At 43.1% G+C, this 22104-nt stretch overlaps 1 protein-coding gene across 2 annotated transcripts in view; it reads right to left on the bottom strand.

Annotated features, from left to right (window-relative positions):
- Nucleotides 1-8849: 8849 nt before the first annotated feature.
- SLC9A8 (solute carrier family 9 member A8) overlaps nt 8850-22104 on the bottom strand; it is a 31365-nt gene continuing 18110 nt past the window's right edge. For both annotated transcript variants that reach the window (XM_042801074.1, XM_032993624.2), the window contains 8 exons: nt 21692-21830; nt 19716-19821; nt 16779-16895; nt 15133-15215; nt 13559-13670; nt 12902-13122; nt 11657-11803; nt 8850-10405 (listed from right to left, as the gene is read on the bottom strand). In XM_042801074.1, coding sequence (XP_042657008.1) covers nt 10298-10405; nt 11657-11803; nt 12902-13122; nt 13559-13670; nt 15133-15215; nt 16779-16895; nt 19716-19821; nt 21692-21830 — 1033 coding nt within the window. In that variant the 3' untranslated portion in view covers nt 8850-10297. The remainder of the gene's footprint in view (nt 10406-11656; nt 11804-12901; nt 13123-13558; nt 13671-15132; nt 15216-16778; nt 16896-19715; nt 19822-21691; nt 21831-22104) is intronic.

Below are 22104 nucleotides of genomic sequence, written 5' to 3'. Positions count from 1 at the left end.
AGAGGTGGGAAACGTGCTGCCCTCCGGCACCCAGCCAGGTTGCGGGAGCATTTTACGTTGTCACTGGTTAACAAAAAACCCCACGCCACAACCCATTGCCAGAGCTGCAGCGTGAAATCGTGGATGTGCTAAATGAGAAGAGTGAACCATTTTCTGCACCGAGTGCTGGGAAACAGCCGCTGCCCTCGGTGCCGTCGCTGCCTGCCAGCCCTGCCTGTAAGCAGACCCTGGGCTCTCCCTCCGCTCTCCAGATAGCAGATATCGCTATTTTTAGCAGTCGCTCCCAGAACCGGGTTGTATCACTGCCTTTTCTTAGCACAGATGCAGCAGGCTCCTCTCTTCCAAGGACGCACAGCACTTCACAAAAGACCCGCCAGCTGCAGGGGTGTCCAGAAATACCGGGGGGCGGGTGTGCTCCCCGGGGAGCAGGCGGCGGTTGCTCACCACCAGTCATTGAAACCACTTGGCATGGCTGAACCTAGGCGTTAAAAATATCGCAGTTTTCGGCCTCAACGTTAGGGCCCAATTCCACCATAGGTGGCACCAGGGCTGGCGTGAGCTCTGAGGTGGGGAAGGTGGTTGCTGCATGCAGAGGCACCCAGCGAAGGGTGCTGGGGTGCGGGCGGTCCTGCCCTTGCTTCCCCTGCGTGTGCTGTCATTACTGGCTGCTGCTGCACAGCTCTAATTAGCGCACGACAGCATGGCAGTCGTGGCACTTGCTTTTGTCCCTTGGTCATTTCCACTTAGCCACTTTAACAAGCAGTTTCCCCATGACAGGAGAGGATCGTCAATAACTCTGGGGTGCACTTGCATCTTCCCGGGATGGTTTTGCCGGTGTGTGATACCAGACTGATGGGGCAGGGCAGGGTTTATGCACAAGAGCCAAGTAATAACTGAAAGGCCATACAGGGAGCGACACTCGTGCCTTCGCTTCCTACTCCTGCTATGCAAAAAAAAAAAAAAAAAAAACCAACAAACCCACCCAACCCAAAGATGTGCAATATTCGCAAAATGCTGCGAACAAGGAAAAATCAGGGCAGCCGGTGAAGAGAGAGGACAAAGTTCCCAGGGTGGGTGCAGGTTTCTAGGAGGGTCAGTCACCGCCCGGCTCAGGGCACGGCTGCTCGGCCCCTTCCCACCCCGCAGCTCGGGGTGCTGCTCCCCACGCGCCGTCCCAGGCACCCTGATATGCAAGGGAATCCCAGGCACTCGCTGTCCCTGCTGACTAGTCGTTGTGTTCCAGAAATTGTGCGTTTCTCGAGTAAATTCACTCATGCAAAACTGGCATTCGACTTGGTTCAGTTCTGTGTCCGCAGCCGCGCTCCGGGACAGGTGGAAATGTCGCTGGCGTGCCTGCAGCTGCGTGGGGCCGGGGCGGGAGCGTGGCCAGGCTGAGGCAGGGCACGGCGACTGGGGGGCAAGCAAAGCTCTCCTTCCCCAGCAGCCGAGCCTTCCTCCCGCCGGGGCCAGGCAGGGTCCTGCACACCAGCTGCCACCTCAGCCAAGCCCCGGCCGGACCCGCTGCCCATCGCTGCCCTGGGAGGTGAGAAGCCCCCAGAAATGTGGCCAGGGGCTGGTTTCCCACTGGAGGACATGAACACAAAGGGCTGCTGCCATCTCCTGGGGAGTGTCCGGGCATGGTTGCCCTGGGGCGGGCGAGGGGCCGAGGATGTGACCCGGGCCTGGCCTTCAGGCTGTGGTGGGCTCAGAGACATGGAGTGGTCCAGCCACTGACAGCGTCAGATCTCTGCTTTGCTTCCCAACCCCCCTGGCCTGCTGCTTTGTCCCCCGGTAGCTAAAAAATACTGTCATCCAGAAATCACCTATAGGAGACAGGAAAAAAAAAAATAATCTGCAAATCCCCCAGGTCCTTTATTACTCCAGGAAAACCCCAGATCAGTGTCCTCATCTTTAGTTTGGCGTGAGAATGCGTAATATTAAGAGCACATAATACTGAGTATACTTTAATCTATATTCATGCAAGACACTTGTGCTTCTGGGGAGTCCAGGCAGCGGCACTGCAGCCACTTTGCAAAATCAAAATCAATTTAATTAACTCCATGCGTTGGGGGCAGGCCAAACAGCAGGTCCAGGCTCCCTCCCCCAGCACAACCCAGGGCTGCCATAACCCAGGTACCTGCCAGGCTGGACCCATCCTCTGGGGCATGGCCCAGCTGGCACCAATCTAATCAGTGTCCCCAGCTGGGGATGGTGCCATCAGCTGCCACCAATTACCTAAGGACAAAGAGCCTCCCCTGCCCAGTGCAGGGGCAGGTTCTGTGGTTGCTGGTGGGGTGAGTCTGTGAGGAGAACGGTGGCTTTGCCCTTGGGGCTGAGGTAGGGTCAGCGCTAGCTGCTGTGGTCGGGCAGGGTTTGGGAGGTGGTTGTGAGAACTGGTTTCTTTAGTTTTTGGGGCTGTCGTAGCCTGGTTCTCAGCCCTGAGCTGGGGTGGGGGGGAAGGGGGGTTGGGGGGATGCGGTACTGCTCAATGAGAGGCTGGTCCTGGTGCAGGGGACAAGCCAGGGCTGCCTCAGGTTGGGTCTGGGGCTTGGGCTGGGTGTGCTGTGGGCACTGTGCTTCCCACTTGAGCCTTTTTGTAGCGCTGGCTTTGTTTTCAAATAGCCATCCTATTCCAAGTTCAATCAACCTCTTGAGGTTGAAGATGCCGAGGGAAGTGCAGATAAGTATGCTCCGTTGACCTATACATAAGCAGTATATAGTCATCAAAAACTCAGCCTGAGCCAGAAAACCTGCAGCAAAAAATTGTTCTCAATGAGAGAGATTCCTTCCCAAAGGCAAGCTGGCAGAGGCCAGTTACAACCACAAGGCAGTTCCAAAAGGCCTATTCTGGGATTATTTTCTGCCCAAATCTCCCATGATTTCATATGCATCAGTGCCATAAAACCACTTTGCTCTATACAGTCAGGTTAGTATCAATAACCCCCAGGATTTCTGTGTTCCCCCACTGACAGTACTGCAGGGCTCTGGGCTGTGTGGTTTGCTCACTGTGACTCTATTAATAACCTGGAAAGCAGCAGCATTTCCAGGACATCTTCTCCTTTGCTGCCTTACCCTGAAAGGTGAAGTGGGTGAGTGATGTGCTCCTGCCCCTCTTGGGAGAGCCCCAGCCTGGCTAGGGCTTTAGGTTTGAAAGAGAATTTAAGGGTGAAATGAAGCAGCTGGTGTCCACACTGTCTTCCCACTCATCCCAGGGATGTGGTCATGTTCTTCAGGTCATAGAATAACAGGTTGGAAGGGACCTCAAGGATTATCTGGCCCAACCTTTCCTGGCAAAAGCATGGCCTAAACAAGATGGCCCAGCACCCTGGCCAGCTGAATCTTAAAAGTGTCCAATGTGGGGGAATCCACCACTTTCCTGGGAAGATTATTCCAGTGGCTGATTGTTCTCGTTGGGAAAATTTTCCACTTCTGTCCAGTCAGAATCTCCCCAGGAGTAACTTGTACCCATCACCCCTCCCCTTTTCCATGTCATCCCTTGTAAAAACAGAGTCTCCTTCTTTGTAGCCACCCTTGAAATACCAGAACATAGTGATAAGGTCTCCTCTAAGCCCTCTCTTCTCCAGGCTGAACAAACCCTGTTCTCTCAGCCTTTCCTCATACATCAGGCTCCCCAATCCCTCGATCATCTTTGTGACCCTTCTCTGGGCCCTCTCCCATCTGTCCACATCTTTTTTGCTTAACAGTGGCCAAAACTGAACACAGTATTCCAGGTGTGGCCTGACAAGTGCTGAGTAGAGTGGGATAATGACTTCTTTATCTCTGCTGCTGATGCACTTGTGTTAATGCAACCCAGCTCCCTGTTGGCTTTCTTTGCTGCAGGAGCAGCCCACTGTTCACTCCTGTTGGGCTGGTTGTCCCCCAGGACCCCCAGGTCCCTTTCCACAGAGCTGCTCCCCAGCCAGGTAGATCCCAGCCTGTGCTGCACTCCTGGATTACGTTTTCCCAAGTGCAAGACCTTACACTTGTCTTTGTTGAACTTCATAAGGTTCTTGTTAGCCCACCCTTCCAGCCTATCCAGGTTTTCCTGCAGGGTGGCTCTCCCCAAGTATTCACTTTTCCACTCGGTTTGGTATCCTCAGCAAATTTCGTCAGGGTACACTTGATCCCATCATCCAGATCCCTTATGAAGATACTGAACAGTGCTGGGCCCAGTATGGATCCCTGGGGGACCCCCCCCCGTGACAGGTTGCCAGTTTGAAAAGGAGCCATTTCCCCCCACCTCTGGGTGCAGCCTGGCAGCCTGTTCCCACCCCCCGCACAGAGCCCTTGTCCAGGCCGTGATGCATCAGCTTCTCTAGGAGGAGACTGTGGGGAACCGTATCAAAAACCTTGGAGAAATCCAGGTAGACAACGTCCACCGCTCACCACACATCGACCGAGCAGGTCACTTTGTCATGGAAGGCGATCAGGCTTGCCAAGCACGATTTGCCCTTGGTGAATTCATTCTGGCTTTTCCCAATCACGTGTTTCATTTGACTTGCCGTAGCCCCCAGGAGGATTTGTTCCATAGCATTCCCAGGGATTGGAGTAGGAGTGATGGGCCCGTAATTTCATGGATCTTCCTTTAAGCCCTTCTGTAGATGGAGGTGACATTAGCCGCCTTCCAGTCTTCTGGGATGTCCCCCAATCTCCATGATTTCTCAAAGATGATGGAGAGTGTCCTTGCAATGACATCAGCCAGCTCTCTTAACACCCTCGGGTGGATAATGTCAGGGCCCGTTGATCTGTAAGGGTCAAGCTCCTGTAACAGTTTGCACACCAAATCTGGGCCATGTCCCACTGACCTCGGCTGCGCACAGGGCTGGACCCTGGAGCAATGCAGCATCCTGCAGCTGGCCAGGTGATAGCCCCGGCAAAGTGGATGGTGTGTGATTTGAGCCTCTGTCTTAATTTATCAAATGGCTTCACCCAAAGTCTGTCCTTTCCTGGGTGTTCCAGGCCCTGGTGAGGCTGTGTCCTCCAGACCCCAGGAACAGTGGTCATGGCCAGTAAAATGTGATTTTTACATAAATGAAGCTGAGAACAAATGTCATTCTTCTGCCACTTCCCTCTCTGCTCCTTTCTGGACAGCAGGTTTAGGGTAGCAGCAGTTCGATTGTGTACAAATATGAACCTTTGGAAAATATCTGCCCTTTGGGTTTAATTTCTATTAACCCTGGTTCTGTGAACTGGCTCTGCAAGGACAGCCTCACCTCAAGCGAGGGGACTGGTGCCTGCTGTGCTCCCCTTGGAGCTGCTCTGAGACTGCAGGGACACGCTCTACTGTTCTGCTTGGTTTTCAATTTGCCATGGACAGAAAAACTCATAGGTGGGATGCATCAACCCAAATGTCCCCAGGGCCCACTCTGAGCTGTGTCCCACCAAAATGGGATCAGTCAGGGGTCTGAGGGCACAACAGCACGCTCCAAGGTGGCAGGGGGAAGCCATGTAAGGTGACTATTGAGGAAAGTCAGCAAAATTATAAATGAATGTGAAAATCCATCATTGACACAACAGTAGAAAGTTCTTCCAGTGGCTCCAAACTATGGAAGTTAATGTGTAGTTTAAAGGAAAATTAAGTCTTGTCTCCAAGTTGTGACAAGTGTAGTGGGCACCCTCTGAAGCTTTAGTGCAGTTGCTTTTTCTCCCCATTCACACACACACACCCCCAGACATCCCTCCAGTTTAATTGCTTCAAAGTGATTTCATTACTTTTGGCTGTGGTGGTTCATTGAATGTGTAAGACCCTCCCAGCTGGTGGCTCTTGGCTGTTGTGCTGCTGTTGGCCTCCCCACCAGCAGGACTGGGACCTGGACCAGCTTCCCCAGCAGCTCCACGCTCTGGCCAGTCCCACACAAGCTCATCCAACTCCTGTTCAAATTTAAAGTGGGAATCACTGATGAAGACCCCATCAGCTCAAATCAGTGCTGCCCTCAGCCTGCACCACTATTCCAAGTAATGCCCAGTGACCCCTTGCATCCAGACCCTTGGTACTGCCAAAATCAGCAGTTGCACAAAGCTGGTGGTGCATGTTCCCCTCTGGTGTCTGTGCTCTGACTGTGTCACCTCCTGTGACCCCGTTCTTCTCCAAGGTTGGGCAGCCCTTAGCCACAGTCTGTGCCACTGACCTTTAAATGCAGCCCTGCAGGTGGAAACATCCTCTGTGGTGTGGGTGACCTCACCTACAGGCTGCACAGTTGCTGGGAAAAGGTGGGGGGTGTTTAACAAGCAAAGCTCAGAGCCCTGGTCTTTCTTTCCAGGCGTTAAGCTCCTGAACGGCAGATAATGACTATTGCTTTAGGTCCTTTTATGGCCGCTTTTAGATTAGGCTGCAGAAACCGCTTGTAGGTGCTTTAATGTTTAAAATAAATGAGTGTCTCTTGGTGTGGTTTTGTTAAAAATAACATCATCATGATGAAACAAAGGCAGGGAAATCTGGAGGTGTTTGCTTGCATTTGGCTGGTGAGTCATGAGCAGCCTGGGGCTGGGGTCTGGCTCTCGGGCACCTGGGGCAGAGGTGGGGCTTGAAGATGGTGCAGGCTGAACGCAAACCAGACCCTTTGGTAACGATCACATCATCTGAGTGCCACGCAGCTGTCTTGGGATGCATGGTGTCCTCAGACGCGTCAGTCTGAGGGGGACAGGAGTGGTGATGGTGTGTCTGTGGGAAGGACATGCTGGGGCCCCATCACATCCTACGGGGCAGCCCTGGGAGCTCCCCCTGCCCAAGTGGGGCAACCCTGCCCAGGGACGGGGAGCTGGGTGCTGGCACGACCGTGCTCAGCGCAGCCATCCCCATGGGGGAGCCAAGGGGGTGGGCAGGGGCATCATCTGACCATAGTTTTAGTAGTCCCCAAGAACCAAGCAGCTCAAGGGGGGCTTTGCTAGGGGGATTTTGACTAGTGGGTAAACCGAGGCACGGAGCAGGCATGTGAGCTGGCAGCAGTGCCAAGGCAGAGCGGGTTTGCTGTCCCCTTCAGCAGTGGAGTGACACCTGGTAAAAGCCCCCGCCGCCCTGGGGAAGGGGCTCTGCGGGGCATCCTGCCTGGGCGAGGTGGCTGGGTCATCCCCTCGGGGTGCAGGGGTCACCTCCTCCCAGCACAGCCTGCCAGGAGGGGAAGGGTCTGCCTGTCACAGCCCTTCCTGGGGGAACATCACCCAGCTGTGGGCTAGCTGGGAGGAGAGCCACTGCTGAAAACACTTTTTTCTTGTTTTCTGTGAGCAGCTCTGTTGCATCCTTCATCAGGCAGGGCCACTAAGCTTGGGAAATGCCTGCTCTATGCCAGCACGCCAGGAGCAACTGGGGAGTGTCAGTGACTCCCCTCACTGCTGGGCCAGCACCATGCCCATGGCCACATCACCAGTACAGAAATGGGACTGGGCTCAGCCCTGCCTGGCAGTGGGAGCTTCTGGGTGCCACTGCTGTCCCCCACTGTGCGTGACAGCTTTTGCCATGAACAGCCAAGGCACCCTCTTGCAGGCTGACACAGGGCTGAAAAAGGCTAACCTTGTGTGCTGACACAGGGCTGTGGGACGGGCTGGAAGAGGGAAAAATAACTTCTGGGAGTCTCTGAGATGCCAAAAGCTGTGCTCTGGGTTCCCCCTGCCTCTCCTCTGCACAGCTCCTTGGTTGTCAAGAGAAACAGCCACTGGGTTTGCAGCTTGGCAGAACTTTGGGGCTCTATAATTAGGCACAGCTGCATTGTACTTCCTGGTGGTTCCATACTTAAAGAGCAGGAAAAAAAAAGTCAAATTTACACTTCCACAAACTCACAGATGACAGCAACTTAGGATGGGGCTGCTAGCACTTGTGGAAAGTAGACTAAGGTTTAATATTGGTCTGATAAAATAGGAAATGTTCTAAAGTAATGGCAAGTCAATAAGGAGACAGATAATTTTTCTTTTCTAAGCATATTACTTTAAGTGAAGAAATCCAAACTGTGAAATGACTGTCAGAAAAGTTAGTATAGTGATAAATGAATATGAAAATTAGTCAGCGAAACAATGGTAAAAACTTATTCTACTGGTTCCAAAATAAGGAAGTTAGTGCATATTTTGAGAAAGAACAAAGCTGTCTTAATTCCAAGTTTTGAGAAATGTAATATTTAAGTTTTAGAACGGTTGCTTTTAAATTAAACCATCCAAATTTTCTTCAATTTAATTGCTGCAAAGTGATTTCATTAGTTCTAGCGCTATCAGTTAATTGCTTCAATTTAATATGTAGAATTATTCCCAGCAAATGACTCATTAGCTGTTGGTGCGCTATCGCTAATTGCCACCAGAGGGCAGGAAACGATCAATTTAATTTGATGGAAGTTACCAAAGGGCTGATCTATTGGTACAGATGTCTTTTATTTCGCAAGTGGCCTATTTCACCGGAGTAACAATAGAAATTAGAGGCTGTTTTTTATTTCAGCACGACTGTGGCATAGCACTAAGCGTACCGTAATAGCATCTGGATCAACATACACCTTCCAGTGACAAGAGAAGCTCCCAGAGACCTTCCAGCCAGCTCCTGGGCTTAAAATGGTTAAGTTGACAAACCAAGTAAGACAGATGAGTAACTAAAATGTAATTAAGTCTACTGTTGTCTAGAAGGGTGAAGAAAAAATCTGATTTTTACACAGATCCTCTCTTAAGGCTAAAGCAAGCATTGGCTGCTTTCTGGCTAGCACCACAAGCTGAGTTCGTGCCCCATTCGGGCTCCCACCAGTGCGTGTCTCAGCTCTGGGAGTAGCAGAGAGAAGCACTTTGAACTAAGAGGGAGGGAAGAAAAAAGAAGGAAGTCCTGTAGCAAGATATGTTATTTTGGGAAAACTGCTCAGACAACACAGGTTTATAACTTTAAATACATTCTTGAGCTTTTATTCCTCCCAGCAGGTAAGCAGATTAAAAACCTTAGTAGCAAAACCAGACCAAAAATATAAGTCTCACACTTTCAGGAACAAATGTGTGCACTTGCATGTCAGATTTACAGGCAAAACTACAATTCACATATCAACAGCAAATATGCAAATGACTAATGAGGAATTTGGGTTGGCAGTGAGAGCAAACTGCTGTATGTGTAACCATGGTAAAAATGCAACAAACACTGTGTGTTTGGTTAAGTGTATGCAATTTTGAGCAGACTGGCTAGGCCATGTAGAAAAAGTGAAATGATACTGCTGATTTTGAAACAGTGTAACCAGAAGAGAAAAATCCTATTAACAAACACCACAGCTTAATGAAAGCTGTTTGGCACTTCCCAACTGAAGCTGCTTCATCAATGTGCAATATTAACTTTTCTGTATCTGGATTAGATTTTGTAGACTCTTCTTCTTCATGTACACACTGCTTTTGCTTCCACTAGAATTTAAAAATTCCACTAGTGAGTTGTGGAGTGTTAGGGACACTTCATAAATTAGGCAAAACAAAGGCTGCTGTTTTCTAAGACTTGAAGCCAAAGCTCCAGCAAGGAGCAACTGCCAATTACAGAAACCCAACTGCAACTGGCTTTAGCCAAAGGAAAAAAACACATTAAAACTCAAATTCCAAATGCAGTACAGAACTGTGTCATGCAATCCCCCACTCGACCAAACCACGCTATAATCAGTACTGTGGATTAGATACCTCAGTATAAAAAAAATAAATCCCATAAAATAGAAATCAAGAATTTCTTAAATGACAAAACCACCAATTTTCAGAGGTGCTTCCTTGTATGTGCAACATCTGCTTTTTGTCAAGGCATGCATCTTCTCTGGATTCACAATGTGCAAATCCTGTAAATTATAGATTTATTCCAGTCAGATTCCCTTACTAGTGCTGAAACAAATTCACAGTATAAACTGTCAAGACTCTCCATGCTGTGAATGAATATATATATATGTATATATATAAAAAAAAAAAGTAAAGTGCAGTTCATTCTGTTTTGCCGAGTCATACAATGGCTCTGTACTTCAGCATATATTTACAGCAGATTTCAGAATAGGAAGAAGACCCCCCCCATTAAACAGTGTCCTAATTTTGTGGCAGGTGTTTTTGCTTTTCAATAGGCTGAAGGAAATCTGCTATGCTGTAAATTCTGAATGAAAGGTTCTTCACTCACTCCAGTGTCTGACACTTAGGGATTTCCATCATGGACCAGTAATATCAAGCACAGTAGATCTGTGGTTTTATACCTAAACATGTAGTGCAAGACATGTCTGAAATCAGAAAGGTCATTCTTAACTTTCCAGCTCTTGTGCAGTCAGACTCTTGATGCTTAAATCCTCTTTCTAATGCTCTAATGATAAACTCTTTGCACTCCTGTCCTGGTCTGCTATAGCAGCTCTTGCTCATCATCTTCAGATCCTGAGGGTCCTTGTCGTACTTCTTCATACCATTTGTTTGTGAGGGTTTTCATCTGTATGCGCCCGTTATGCAAGTCCTAAGGCAAAAGCAAACCCGAGCAGTTTGTTACTTAGCTACAACACAACTTGTGTGAGAGCAAAAGAGAAAGACTAGTTAATGTATTCCTTAGGAAATAACCCACTCCTGGTCTCTAAGCATGCAAAGCAATTCAGTTTCCTACCAGAAAATATTTATCAAGTGTTCAGTCAGTAATTATTTCCATGGATGGTAGTTTTGATGACAGGTATTTTTACCTGTGTTTTCTCAATAGTCCTGCTCTGTAGGTTTCAACAATCCTAATGCTGTCAGGACAGCCTGGCTTTGACTCTCCTCTACGTGTTCCCAGGGACAGTGAGAGGCTTGCAGCCTGCTTTGGTGATTCACATACATATTTTTATAGCCTTTGGTTGCAATCTGGATGGCAGCCGGTGCTTTTGGCTACCAACTAGGAATGAGATGCTTACTCTCATTTCTTGATTTCTTTTTGCTTTTGCAAAAAATGACTTTAGCTTTTGTTGGAAAGTGCTGAAAGCATTCTTTTGAAAAACAAGGTACAAAACAAGGAAGAGTATGTTGCATAGGCTAGGAAAACAGAATGTGCACACTTTACACAAAATTATCAGCTCCACAGCAAAAATGCTTAATTCTATGGCAAATTGAAAAAACAGTGAATTATGTGGCTAAGGAGTCTCAGGTTTCTGAGGCATGGGAGTGAAAATGGCATAGTATTTACACCTCTTGGAGCCACTCAGTGTTAGGTTACATGTTCAGTCAGGTGTCATTTTGCATTTACAGCTTCAAAGCCTTGGTCTCCCAGTGAAAAAGTCTTAAAAGTAAAGGTTGCAATGCTGGTGCATATTTCCAAGATAAAAACTGCAGTTCTGTAATTCATAGAACCATGTACAGTAAAAGGCAGGAAATTTGTTTGATAGCACATCAAAAACTCTGCATAAGTGGCAGCAGCTTCTTCTAGCAACAGTAGTAACTAGTAATTCCTGATACTCTTCATGCTACACTGCAAGATTAAAGACAAGCTCAATAAATCCATATACCTTTTAAAGTTTAATTGTGGTAGCCCTGAGAGATGCTCATTTAATCTAGCCTGCAATTTTACAGTGCAGCTTTTCATTACAGCTGGTCTACATATGCACAATAAATATATATGATGGCTCACTGTTCCTAATGTAGAAGTCACATGGCTACAGTATGAGCCTTGATTAGTACAGAGTGAAATGACAATCAACTCAAACCAGAGTTTCTTTTCATCAAGAAAACAAGAAAGACTTACTTCTTGTGTGAGTCTTCTGGTGAAGAAAGGATTTAGGTACTTGGCATCAAACCACATAAACCCCTTGAGGTCCTGGCGTTTTATGTACTGGGCTTCATATTCCTCCTCTGTGAGCTCTGATAAATGTTCAGATTCTATGGTATTTCCCTAGAAAGATCACAAATATTGGAATAACCTGAGAAATGTGGCAGTCATCCTTCCAGCTTGCTTCATCCCCCTGCTCTGTGCTCTCCCTTCTTACAACCAATTCCCATGCTGGAACAATATGGAAGTTACCACCCCAGCCTACCAGGGCTTATGCTATATGAGTCTGTCTAGCTGTTGATTCTCAGAGCCACTTAGCTTCAATTTTCATGCTGAAAGGTAAAAGACCTCAAATATTCCATATTTTGTATTATTACCAGTGCTGAGAACAGTTCTAGTGTGCAGGTTTTCTCTTGTGAGCTGGACAATGATTTTATCCAGCAAGCAACACCAATGTCATTGTCTCACTTAAGCCCTGTATCAGAACACACCCTATCCCCCTGCTCTTCCTATACACGCTTCCCTACATGGACAGAGTAAGGTAATTCTGAAGACTGCAAGGTTTTTGCTACCTCATGCCAAGAGGAACTGTTCTTCAGATCCTACAGAACAATATCCTGTGTGTATTGTTTGATGGTTTAGGGAAAAACAGGCAAATGCTCTGGGATACTTTATGTACTCCAGCTTCTTGCACATGAGGTTTGAGCCTGGCTGTTAGTTTTCTTCAGTACTCTTGCTTAGCCAGAACTTGCTTTAAAATAAAACCCAGTCAGAGGGGTGCTGTTGTTACCACCTTCTTATGGCCTTTGCTTTGACTTTTTCAAAATAATTCCCATCTGCCTTTTATGATTAATTCATGACTCACACTGTACTAGCTACTTTCCCTCTTTATATGACTCAATCCTGTATCATCTGCTTTATGCTTTTGCAGGGTTTACTTTAATTTGTATGGATCAATTTATAATTAGATTAAGAGACTATTTCTCCTCCCCTTCTCCAGTTATTTTGTGTAAACACTAACCAAGCTCTGTCTTTGGGATATTTTAAAGTTATATTGCTTGGATTTTTCATACCACCTTGGTTTTTCCCATTGCTTTCATTTTACTTTTTAGTTAAAAATAATATACTAGATGTGGGAAATATAAAAATTAACATCATCCCCTGACCCCCCAAAAAAACAAAACAGAAGAATGATCCTCTGAATAAAAAACCCAGACGAACCATCTTCTCTGTCTTGCTAAGATTAATGTCCTTCTTGTTCCTCTTGCGTGCTTTGGAATCCTCAATGTCAATCAGTCTGATGAGAGGCATGGTTCCTCCTCCCAGAAGCAAAATTGTGAACAGTACTATGATGATTGTTGTTGTCCCAATGAGCTGCCGCTTCTCTATTGGTTCCAAGCCCAAATGGAGGCTGAGGGCATAAGGAATTGCACCACGTAAACCTTATCAAAGAGAACAGTAAATCAATGAAGAGTCAATCAACAGCCACATTGGTCCTCAGCACACTGATAATTCAAGAGGAGTTCTCCATCTTCAAAAGATTTTTTACAATCCTACGCCATGTCCATTTATCTATCATTTGGTTACCACCCTAAAATAAATCTGAGCTCTTCAGTTACTGTAGTTCAAGCTGTGAAGCTGCTAGACCTAGAAAAAAAAGACTCTTTGCAGAAAAGCTTTAGTGGAGATCACCAGTGCACAGCCCTCTAGCACAAAGGGGAAAGAGAACATATCTACTGAACTTGGGTTTGAGAACAGTGAGAATGTTCAGTTGAGTTTTGCTCCACAGATGGAAAACCAGTTCTTCCCAGAGTAGCCCATACAATGAAAAAGCTAAAATATTTTTTCTAGTTTTCTGAACTTTGAGCTTTAACTTACCACTAAACCACATGATAAACATCATTTTGGGGGTGATTTTATGATCACGGAAAAAGTTGAGTAGGTAGGAAAGTGGAAAAATATTCACTGCTCTACCAAACAGAACAAGTACCTGAAAAACAGAAATAAAAGCAAAAGACCATTTGATGTGTTACATTCACACAGGCCCCAGTTGCATCTGGTTTGTACAGGGTAAGGTGAATACACTCTTTTCACTCACAAGTCTTACAAATAGGTGTGCTGCTAAGCTAACGTAAAGAAATCTCTCATCATATGGCAATGTGGAATTTAAATTTTTAAACATTTTGTCTGCTTAACTGAAACTAAACCAGACCTGTCACTGACAGAGACCAGACACTATTTTATTTATAATAAATGAAACCCAAGAGGTGTTCCAGGGAGACCAAGAATTACTTTGGGTAAAAGTTCTCCTAGGTTCAGCTCCTCCACTCATTCCCTTGATGCAGCAGCTAAGAGGCAATAAGATTTTCTGTTTTCTCCCTGTGGACCAGTTCCTCAGAGATAAAGGCCATAAGCCAAACAAATAGCATGTAATCTGGTTACCCAACACTTCCCTCTGTATGGTTATAAAACATAACACACATTCAAGCAACATTTTGAGAGGGGAAAAAAAGAGTGCTATTGATTTAATGGCAGACAACAAATACAGTGAAAACTAACTCAGAAAAGCAAAGGTTTTCACAATGGCATTGCTTTTAAGCTCCACTGCAAACAAACCTTGATAAGGTAAATATCCTAGAATTAGTCAGCAGGATCCTTGAAGGGCTGTGCTGTTTTCCTGTATGAATCACCCCAGAATTACACAATTTGCATTACAACTGGGAGAGCAACGCTACAACAGAAGGAAGTGTCACACCTTAGATATATATTAGATAAGGAAGTTGGGTGTAATGCAGTGAGAGCAGTTCCCCATGCTGACTGATATCCCTATCTGTAAACCATAGATAACAATTCTTCGCTTGAACCACAGACTAAAATGTGCTAGCATATGTTGCTGTACGTGACTGGAAATGGATTCACATTTCCTTCTTCTGACTCTGCAAAAGAGAACATACTTTTCACATCTATATTAAACAATTATAATACCAATAGGTGTAGGTAACCCCCATGTGAAACATAACTCCAAGTGCCACTACATAGTTACACTGAAATACAGAATGAAAGAAAAATAATTAAGAATGAATACACATTGGAGAAGGTTTGAGTAATAATCTCAGCATGTTTTGAGATTTCTTTTATTTTAATAAATCTAACAGGGTCAAAACAAACAAGGTTCTTTTCCTTGTTTTCAATAAATTTATACAAAGGGCTTCAAAATAACAGCAAACTGGAATTCCTTAAAAAAGACTGATGTATTTGTACATGAAAGTGCTGAGAACAAGAATTTCATGCTATTGGTGTGAATTAACTTTGTGCAATATATATAAATATAAAAGTATTTTCATAAGAACCTATAAAACATAACAACTATTCTAAAATATTTTAACTGTGTTTCCCCCCTTCTCAGTATCAAAAACACATTTAAACAAGCATGGAAGAAAGTAAATACCTACTATGCACCAGATGACAAAGGACATTTCAAACTTGTGAGGAAAACTAAAAATTGACAGGCCAAGAAATGCAAAAACACATGTTTCTGAAAAAGAGAAAGCATATTTAAACAATTCTATAAAACCTTTTTTACTCCTATTATAAGTTACTATTTATGGTACATGAAATAACATTTCCTGAATTTTGAATGCACAAAATAGGAACAAATGCCATTATGTAAAAGGCTAGAGTCTTCCACTCTTGCTGTCGGTTGACAGCACCTTAGCCTCTGTGTGTGTAGGCTTTTTGCAGCTGTAAATTACCAATGAGTATGAACAAAGCTAGCAAAACCTTGTTCTAAAGACTAAGAAATTTTTCACTTGAGGAATATAGGACAAGCTGCAGAACAGAAGCTACAGGAGTGACTACTAATGACTTCTGTAGCTTTGAATCAGATTCTACATAAAACTGAAATGTCAGGCACAATCTCGGATATTGTAAGTAGAACAATATTATAAAGTATTCAATTAAATTCTTATAAATGGCAGCAGGTCCTGGCTTGTTTTGTAATAAAATTTTTGTAATAAAATACTGCACTATATGATCTAACAACCCTTGTATATTCTAATAACCTCTAGAAGTGATGTTAGCAAATTTTAAATAGTACCACCACTGCACAATGACTACAATAATCCAAACATTCTATTTCCACAGCACAAATCCATTACCATCAGAGCATCAAAGAGTCAAGATGTTACATTAGTTCACTGCTGTCCTAGCAAGGTAGGTTCCTTATCATAAAGGCAGTTAAAAACAGGATGATTTTGGACAGACAGTAACAATACCTGAGTTACTGCAGCATAGGACATTGTTTGGTCATGCTTTGGGAACTGGCTACTTACATTTGCATGTTTAGAACCTGCTGCAAACACGTATGAAATTGCCCAGTATCTTAAATAACTCCTTTACAGTGACTTGAAGGAGTATAAGCTTTTGTAGTATTTGTAATAGACTAAGACCACGCCCTGATGATCTACAGGTGCTCAGGTAATGAGTGGTTAAGTTTAGTTTGCAGCAAGGCCACTCCTTGGCCATGTTCCAAATGCACCTTCCTGCAAACAATACGGAACTCATTCATGCCATCCCCTAAAAAACAGGGATATATTTGTAATACAGAAGCATGTAATTTCTTTGAAAGTTTGGCTTCTGAAAGGGAATGGAAAGGCTACAGGAATCTGAACTGCTTGTATCTCTACTTCAAAAACTTCTCACTTTGTGAAGCTATTGTTTTTGCAAGTAGCTTTTATATCCAAAACCATTTTAAAAAATACCACTAAAAATCCATCTCCTAAAACTAAAAATAGACCATCTAATAGGAGCCAGAGATCTCTATTCAGTTATCAATCTTGTGGCAAATCTTAGCAGGAGCCTGCAGGATGGGAGAGAGAGATTTACTGTATGTTTTATTCAGTATGGCAGGAAAGGTGACTTTTGACTGCCTTCCTTCCAGCCTCCACTATTAGGAATTCTTCTCTTAAAGACATTTACCACTGACATACAACTGGCTAGAAGAAAATTCATACCTCTGCTGCTCCTATCAGAATCACCATTTGGGGCAAATAAAAATTTTAACTATTAATATTAGATATTAATACAAGGTAGCACCTACCACACATGAAAGCAACAGTTCTGAGTGTCTGCTGCATTAAAATCTGTGTAACCGGGGACAAGTTATGGTGTGTATAGTGAGACATCACGATGCCAGAGAAGAGGATTGCCATGATACCTGTAAATAAAAATATGGCAGTCAACAGAAGATCTTGCACTCTGCAAATATTTGTGTTTATAGCCTTTACTAATACAAAAGCTAATGAAGCAGTAAGTGGGGTTTCTATTACACTGGTCTCACTGAATACTAGGAGGTCCAGTATAGGTCACTTGCAAGCTAGAATAAATCCCTTTTATGTCACGCTCACTCATTAAAGTGAGGGAAATAAAAAGCCAATTCTTGGGTGTTTTCCCTGCTTTTCACTCTCCCAGCAGGTAGAGAGGTGAGATCAAAGTAAGAATAAAAACAATTTGAGAATAGCAGGGCTAGAGAACTGTATGATTCAGTTCTCCCAGAAAGTGTGTCATTCTTTCCTACTTGCTGATCAGCCAGACCCAATCACTCCAACAGAAGAAGAATGAGACCAACAGGGCATGGGGGCACCACTCCATTATGGTGCACCACTTCTAATACCATAAAAAATTATGAATGAACAGCACACATTGTTGTCCTCCCAATTTTCTATCAGTCTGAGAATCAGGAAAGCTACTGAGATTTGAGAATTCAGGGCAAAAATTACCTTTGTAGGAATCACAGAATCATTTAGATTGGAAAAGACCTTTAAGGTCACTGAGTCCTGCTGTAAGGAAGGTACAGCCTGATATGTAGGGTCTGCAAGGAATGCTACTGTGCAAAATGTCCCTTGCCTCCAGCAGAAAGGATCACTACACCATCTGCTGTAAGTTACTACAAAGATTAATCTCAACTATCAACTATGGGAAAAGCCACCAAATTTTCCAATATAGAACTCAGTTGCCCTAATGAGATGCACAGCTTGGACAGAAATACAGCAACTGATATCACAGGCCAGAACAGCTACCTCATATTTCAGTGTATTTCACAAATCTTTGATTTGTCTTAGGGATTTTTTCCATCTACCTTGCTTCCCAGTTCTTGGTTATTTATAGGAAGAATCTGAATTTCAACCTATTTTGCTAACTGCTCAAGATAGCTCACAGACACTGTCAGTTGCTCACTGTTCACAGGGAGCCAGGTACCTTAAAGGAAGTTTTAAGCATTTCCACAGCTGCTGCATAGACTTATACCTGCAAAGGATGTTACCTGAAATGATCATTAGGATCGTGGAAAAATTCAGCAGTCCACTTGAAGAACAACTACAGTACTTCTTGTGAGGAAATAACTGACCAAAATTGACAATATAACCCAAAAGAAATCAATTGCAATGCAGATCTTGAGAGGACAGGATGACATGTGGGAGTATGCCTGCTTTGCACAAAACAAGGGAAGTTTAAAAAAACAGAAGTATTTGGCTGGAGCTACGTGCCCAGGAGTGGCCCAGATGAACACAACTGGAAGGATTAGAACATCTGAGGTACAGTCAAAAGAATCCTTTGTCTGAAACACAGAGGTGACCTGACTGAGGTCATTCAAAGTTTAGATTTCTTGAGAAGTTTTTCTTGAATGCACTTGAGCAATTAGAGAGGTTGTCTTTACACATAAAATGACAAAGAACCTCTATCATCCAGAGAATAACTAACTAGAAATCCTACTGTAAATTCTTTTTCATTGTATACCAACATACAAATGTGTTGGTTATATAATGCAATGGAACTGTATTTCTGTAATATTTTATTATAATTGTATATTAATAATAAATTATAAATAGAAAAGACCACGTGCTGAGACCCTCCAGAATAATATTCTTACAGGGCAAAACTTGTTTTTACAGCAATACAAATATTTTAATATATCAAACTGCTTGCTCAGTTTTTATACAATTTCCCCTACATATGTGTTAGCCTATACACACATAGAGAATAGTTCTGGATGCCAGTGGGAAGAATGGAATGTTCGCATTAGGATTATACATCTTGACTGAGTAACTACCATGATTATAGGCCACTTCTTCATACATATAAAAAATAGAACTCCACGAACGTCAGTGAATGTATGCTGATATACACTGCTCCAGATCCATTCCAAAATTTTCACATTAGCTCATGTACATTTTCAGGAAGTCTGATTTCATACCTGCAGTTCATTTACAAGAAATCTAGCCCTGCTACTACTCCTCACAAACTTGTAACATTCTTATATAGTGCAAGTTGTAGAGCAAATATATCTTTTAATGCACTTAAAAAAAATACAACAAGAAAAAAAAGGAAAAATAGAACCAAGCAGATTCCCTAGTTATTTGAATTATACTAACTTTCATCCCTTTCCACTTTCCTTTGAGAAATGAGACAGGAAGCTGATTGCCTTAAAAAAACATTTAAATCAGCAAAGGTCAGAGACGTTGGGCATCCAGCAGAACTGGACCCTGTCTTTTTACTTGATTCTACAGAATGATGGAAGAAGTTCACGTGTAAGCCTCTCCTCATGGCCTTCAGCAAAACTTCTACCACGTATTCAGAGATACATACAACACTCCGTGGCCTCAGCTGATTTACCCAATGGCACGGAAGGGCAGGCAGCAAAACAGCTACAGGGTAGTCGGCTGGACACTAAGTTAGCGGATGTGGCTGAGATCTACAGCGTGCAGCTGAAATTTGAATTCTGTGTTAGGCAGAGGTAACTGGGAAGAATATTAATATTTATGTTGGCTAACTAATGCTTATGAAAACTGCAATTACTTTTTCTATACTTTTATAACATGAAGTAAAGGATAAGTGTTTCTTCAAAGTAAGTCAAAGTTAAAAGTAAGAGCACGGGTTAAATGAGAAAACACACAAAAAACCAGGGGTCCTCTTAGACAAAAATAATACCCACTCCCTAAATTTATCAAAGAAACTTACACACACTCATTTTGCTACTCACCTGAGAGTGAGATACCTTCTGCAAGTCCGTAAGGAAGGTAAGCAAAGATAATCATCATCCCAAACTCTAGGGAAGGTGTCTTCCTTAAATCAATGTGCTTTAGCACGTACACATGAAAACGTTATGGAAAAAGTAAATTTCAAAAAATTCAAAGAAAATTTTAAATCTGTGTCATTGCATTACGAAACAATGATTATGCTTAATGTACTTATCTGCTGAACAGCTAATAAAGTCTACACATTGGCCTTTGACTCAAGTATGAAAAAATTAATAATTTTTTATGAGGAGTGTTTCTTATATAAGCTACTGTTGGTAGAAGTCTATCAGAATGGACAAAGCTAAAGACAGAAAAGATCTGCAACTGATGCACCTATACAATACTGATAACAACATGACAAATTGTTTGTTTGGATCTAGAAGGGCTATTTCCCCACATGTTCAGTCTTTGAAATCTCTGCTCCAAAACTATTCCAGAAAATCCACAGAGAATCATTCAATAGTAAAAGCTTTTCTAAAAATAGGGGAGAGCTATGAAACAGCAAATCAAAAGTAAAATAGCGCTCAGTTGTGTTTTAACAAAAATAATGTCCTTTTGATGTTCAAGATATTTAAAACTTACTTTACATTTGTAGTCGTAAACGTGAACGTTTGTCAAGAGCTGCAAGTTCTCCTTTGCATCACATGCACGGTTCTGCAGCACAGCTGGCAAATACAAGTAGATTTTGCCTCGGACATTGTTATTTGCCACACTAAGCATGGAAGCATCTCCTCTGTTCAGTCACTAGACTTCTAGTTACTTTCAAATGGATATGACAGAATCACAGTAATATTAGCAGTGAGGAATATTCCTTCAATCACATCCTTGCCTTAATGCTTAAAGTGCTCCACCTATCATCTTTGTTAAAATTCAGAGCATTAGATGCCTGTGACATGGAAGTTCACATTTCTCCTGGGTCATGAACCAGGAGCAACCTTTAACTATATTTATCTGCTGGCAACTAATAAGAGATGTCCTTTGCTGCACTGACTTTTTGCATGCTTAGGGTAAATCCATTACCTCGAAGCACAAATAACTGTAATAGAGCAAATATGCTGCTTTACTCTTTGTCTTAATATCATTTAGATATCAGTGAAAGAAGTGTTGAACATCAGTCTCACTCTTTGGTTGTGATGTATGGAATAATTTAAAAGTTCATGGAATCAGGCTAATGAACCAAGAGAGGAAATATGTCTGTATTTAATCAAACACACTGTTTTTGTTATTTACAAACAATGTGCTTAACCATACATCCCAGATGACATGAATAACTGTTGTACAAGTCTAGCACGAAAGATTACCTACAGTGAAGTTGGTGTTAACATTAAACAAGCACAGAAAAATAAATGAGATGTGACTACAGCCATCCTTCCTTATCGCAGCAGAGAAGCTTCTGGGTTGTTTAGCAACCGATTCATGGAAGTGCAAGAGGCAAAATATAACTCAACGTAAATTCAAATAGAACAGTATCTGTATTCTGCTGCCTGAATATGATACATAGGGACAAATGAGCTGGTCTGACTCAAAAGCCCTCCGGAAAAGCAGCTTTTTTATTTTTTTCTTTTTAATTAACTGTTTTATGTATGTAAAAAAGGAGCCATATGCTTATAAAAATGGAACAGTACTGAAATTGAATTAATATATTTTGAATTTACAAAATGATTATCATATTTTATAACACTCCAATGCATGCAATATAAACTACTATACACCATTTCAGACCTTAACTATGTTCATAAAAACTTGATGCAACTTTATTTAATACACACCCATTCAGACTATGGGTATATGAACATGAGAAAATCCTTAGCTAACTAAATAATGTCTAATAAGAAATATCCCCTAAGAAGTTCTGGAGAAGAGTAGAAAAAAAAAACCTATTAGAATGTTGAATTTCACCAATTTATACATGTCTATCACCAAAATGAAAAAAGGATATTAATGCAGAAATAAGACCAGTAAGCGTGCCAAGTGCTGCAGAGCCAAAGAACATCTTAAGAAAGTATCCCAGTGCCTGTAGAAAGGTTTGCCATCCACTTACATCTGACATATTTTCTCTTGTCAAACCTTCTGCTGTGCTAGATATAATTAAAAAATAAATGAAAAGAAATGGTTATAAATTCTAAGCCTGGATCCGAAAATACCAAACATCTTTTGAGAACAACAACAAAAAAGACTTCCATTTCTTTGTTGCTACCAGTCTTAAAAGGCTTTTACTGTGATATATATAACCAGAAGAATGTCAAAAGATGTTAAATCAAGTCTCAGTGTAATCCCCAAAGGGAAACCTAAATCTGCTAAAAATCTGGAAACCCAGCATTGCTCTTCTGGAGAATCCCCAGAATGGCGTAA

The sequence above is a fragment of the Tyto alba genome, unplaced genomic scaffold (genome assembly GCF_018691265.1).
Source record: "Tyto alba isolate M040663 unplaced genomic scaffold, T.alba_DEE_v4.0 Super-Scaffold_33, whole genome shotgun sequence".
NCBI lineage: Eukaryota > Metazoa > Chordata > Aves > Strigiformes > Tytonidae > Tyto > Tyto alba.
This window is presented reverse-complemented; position numbering and strand designations above follow the sequence as displayed.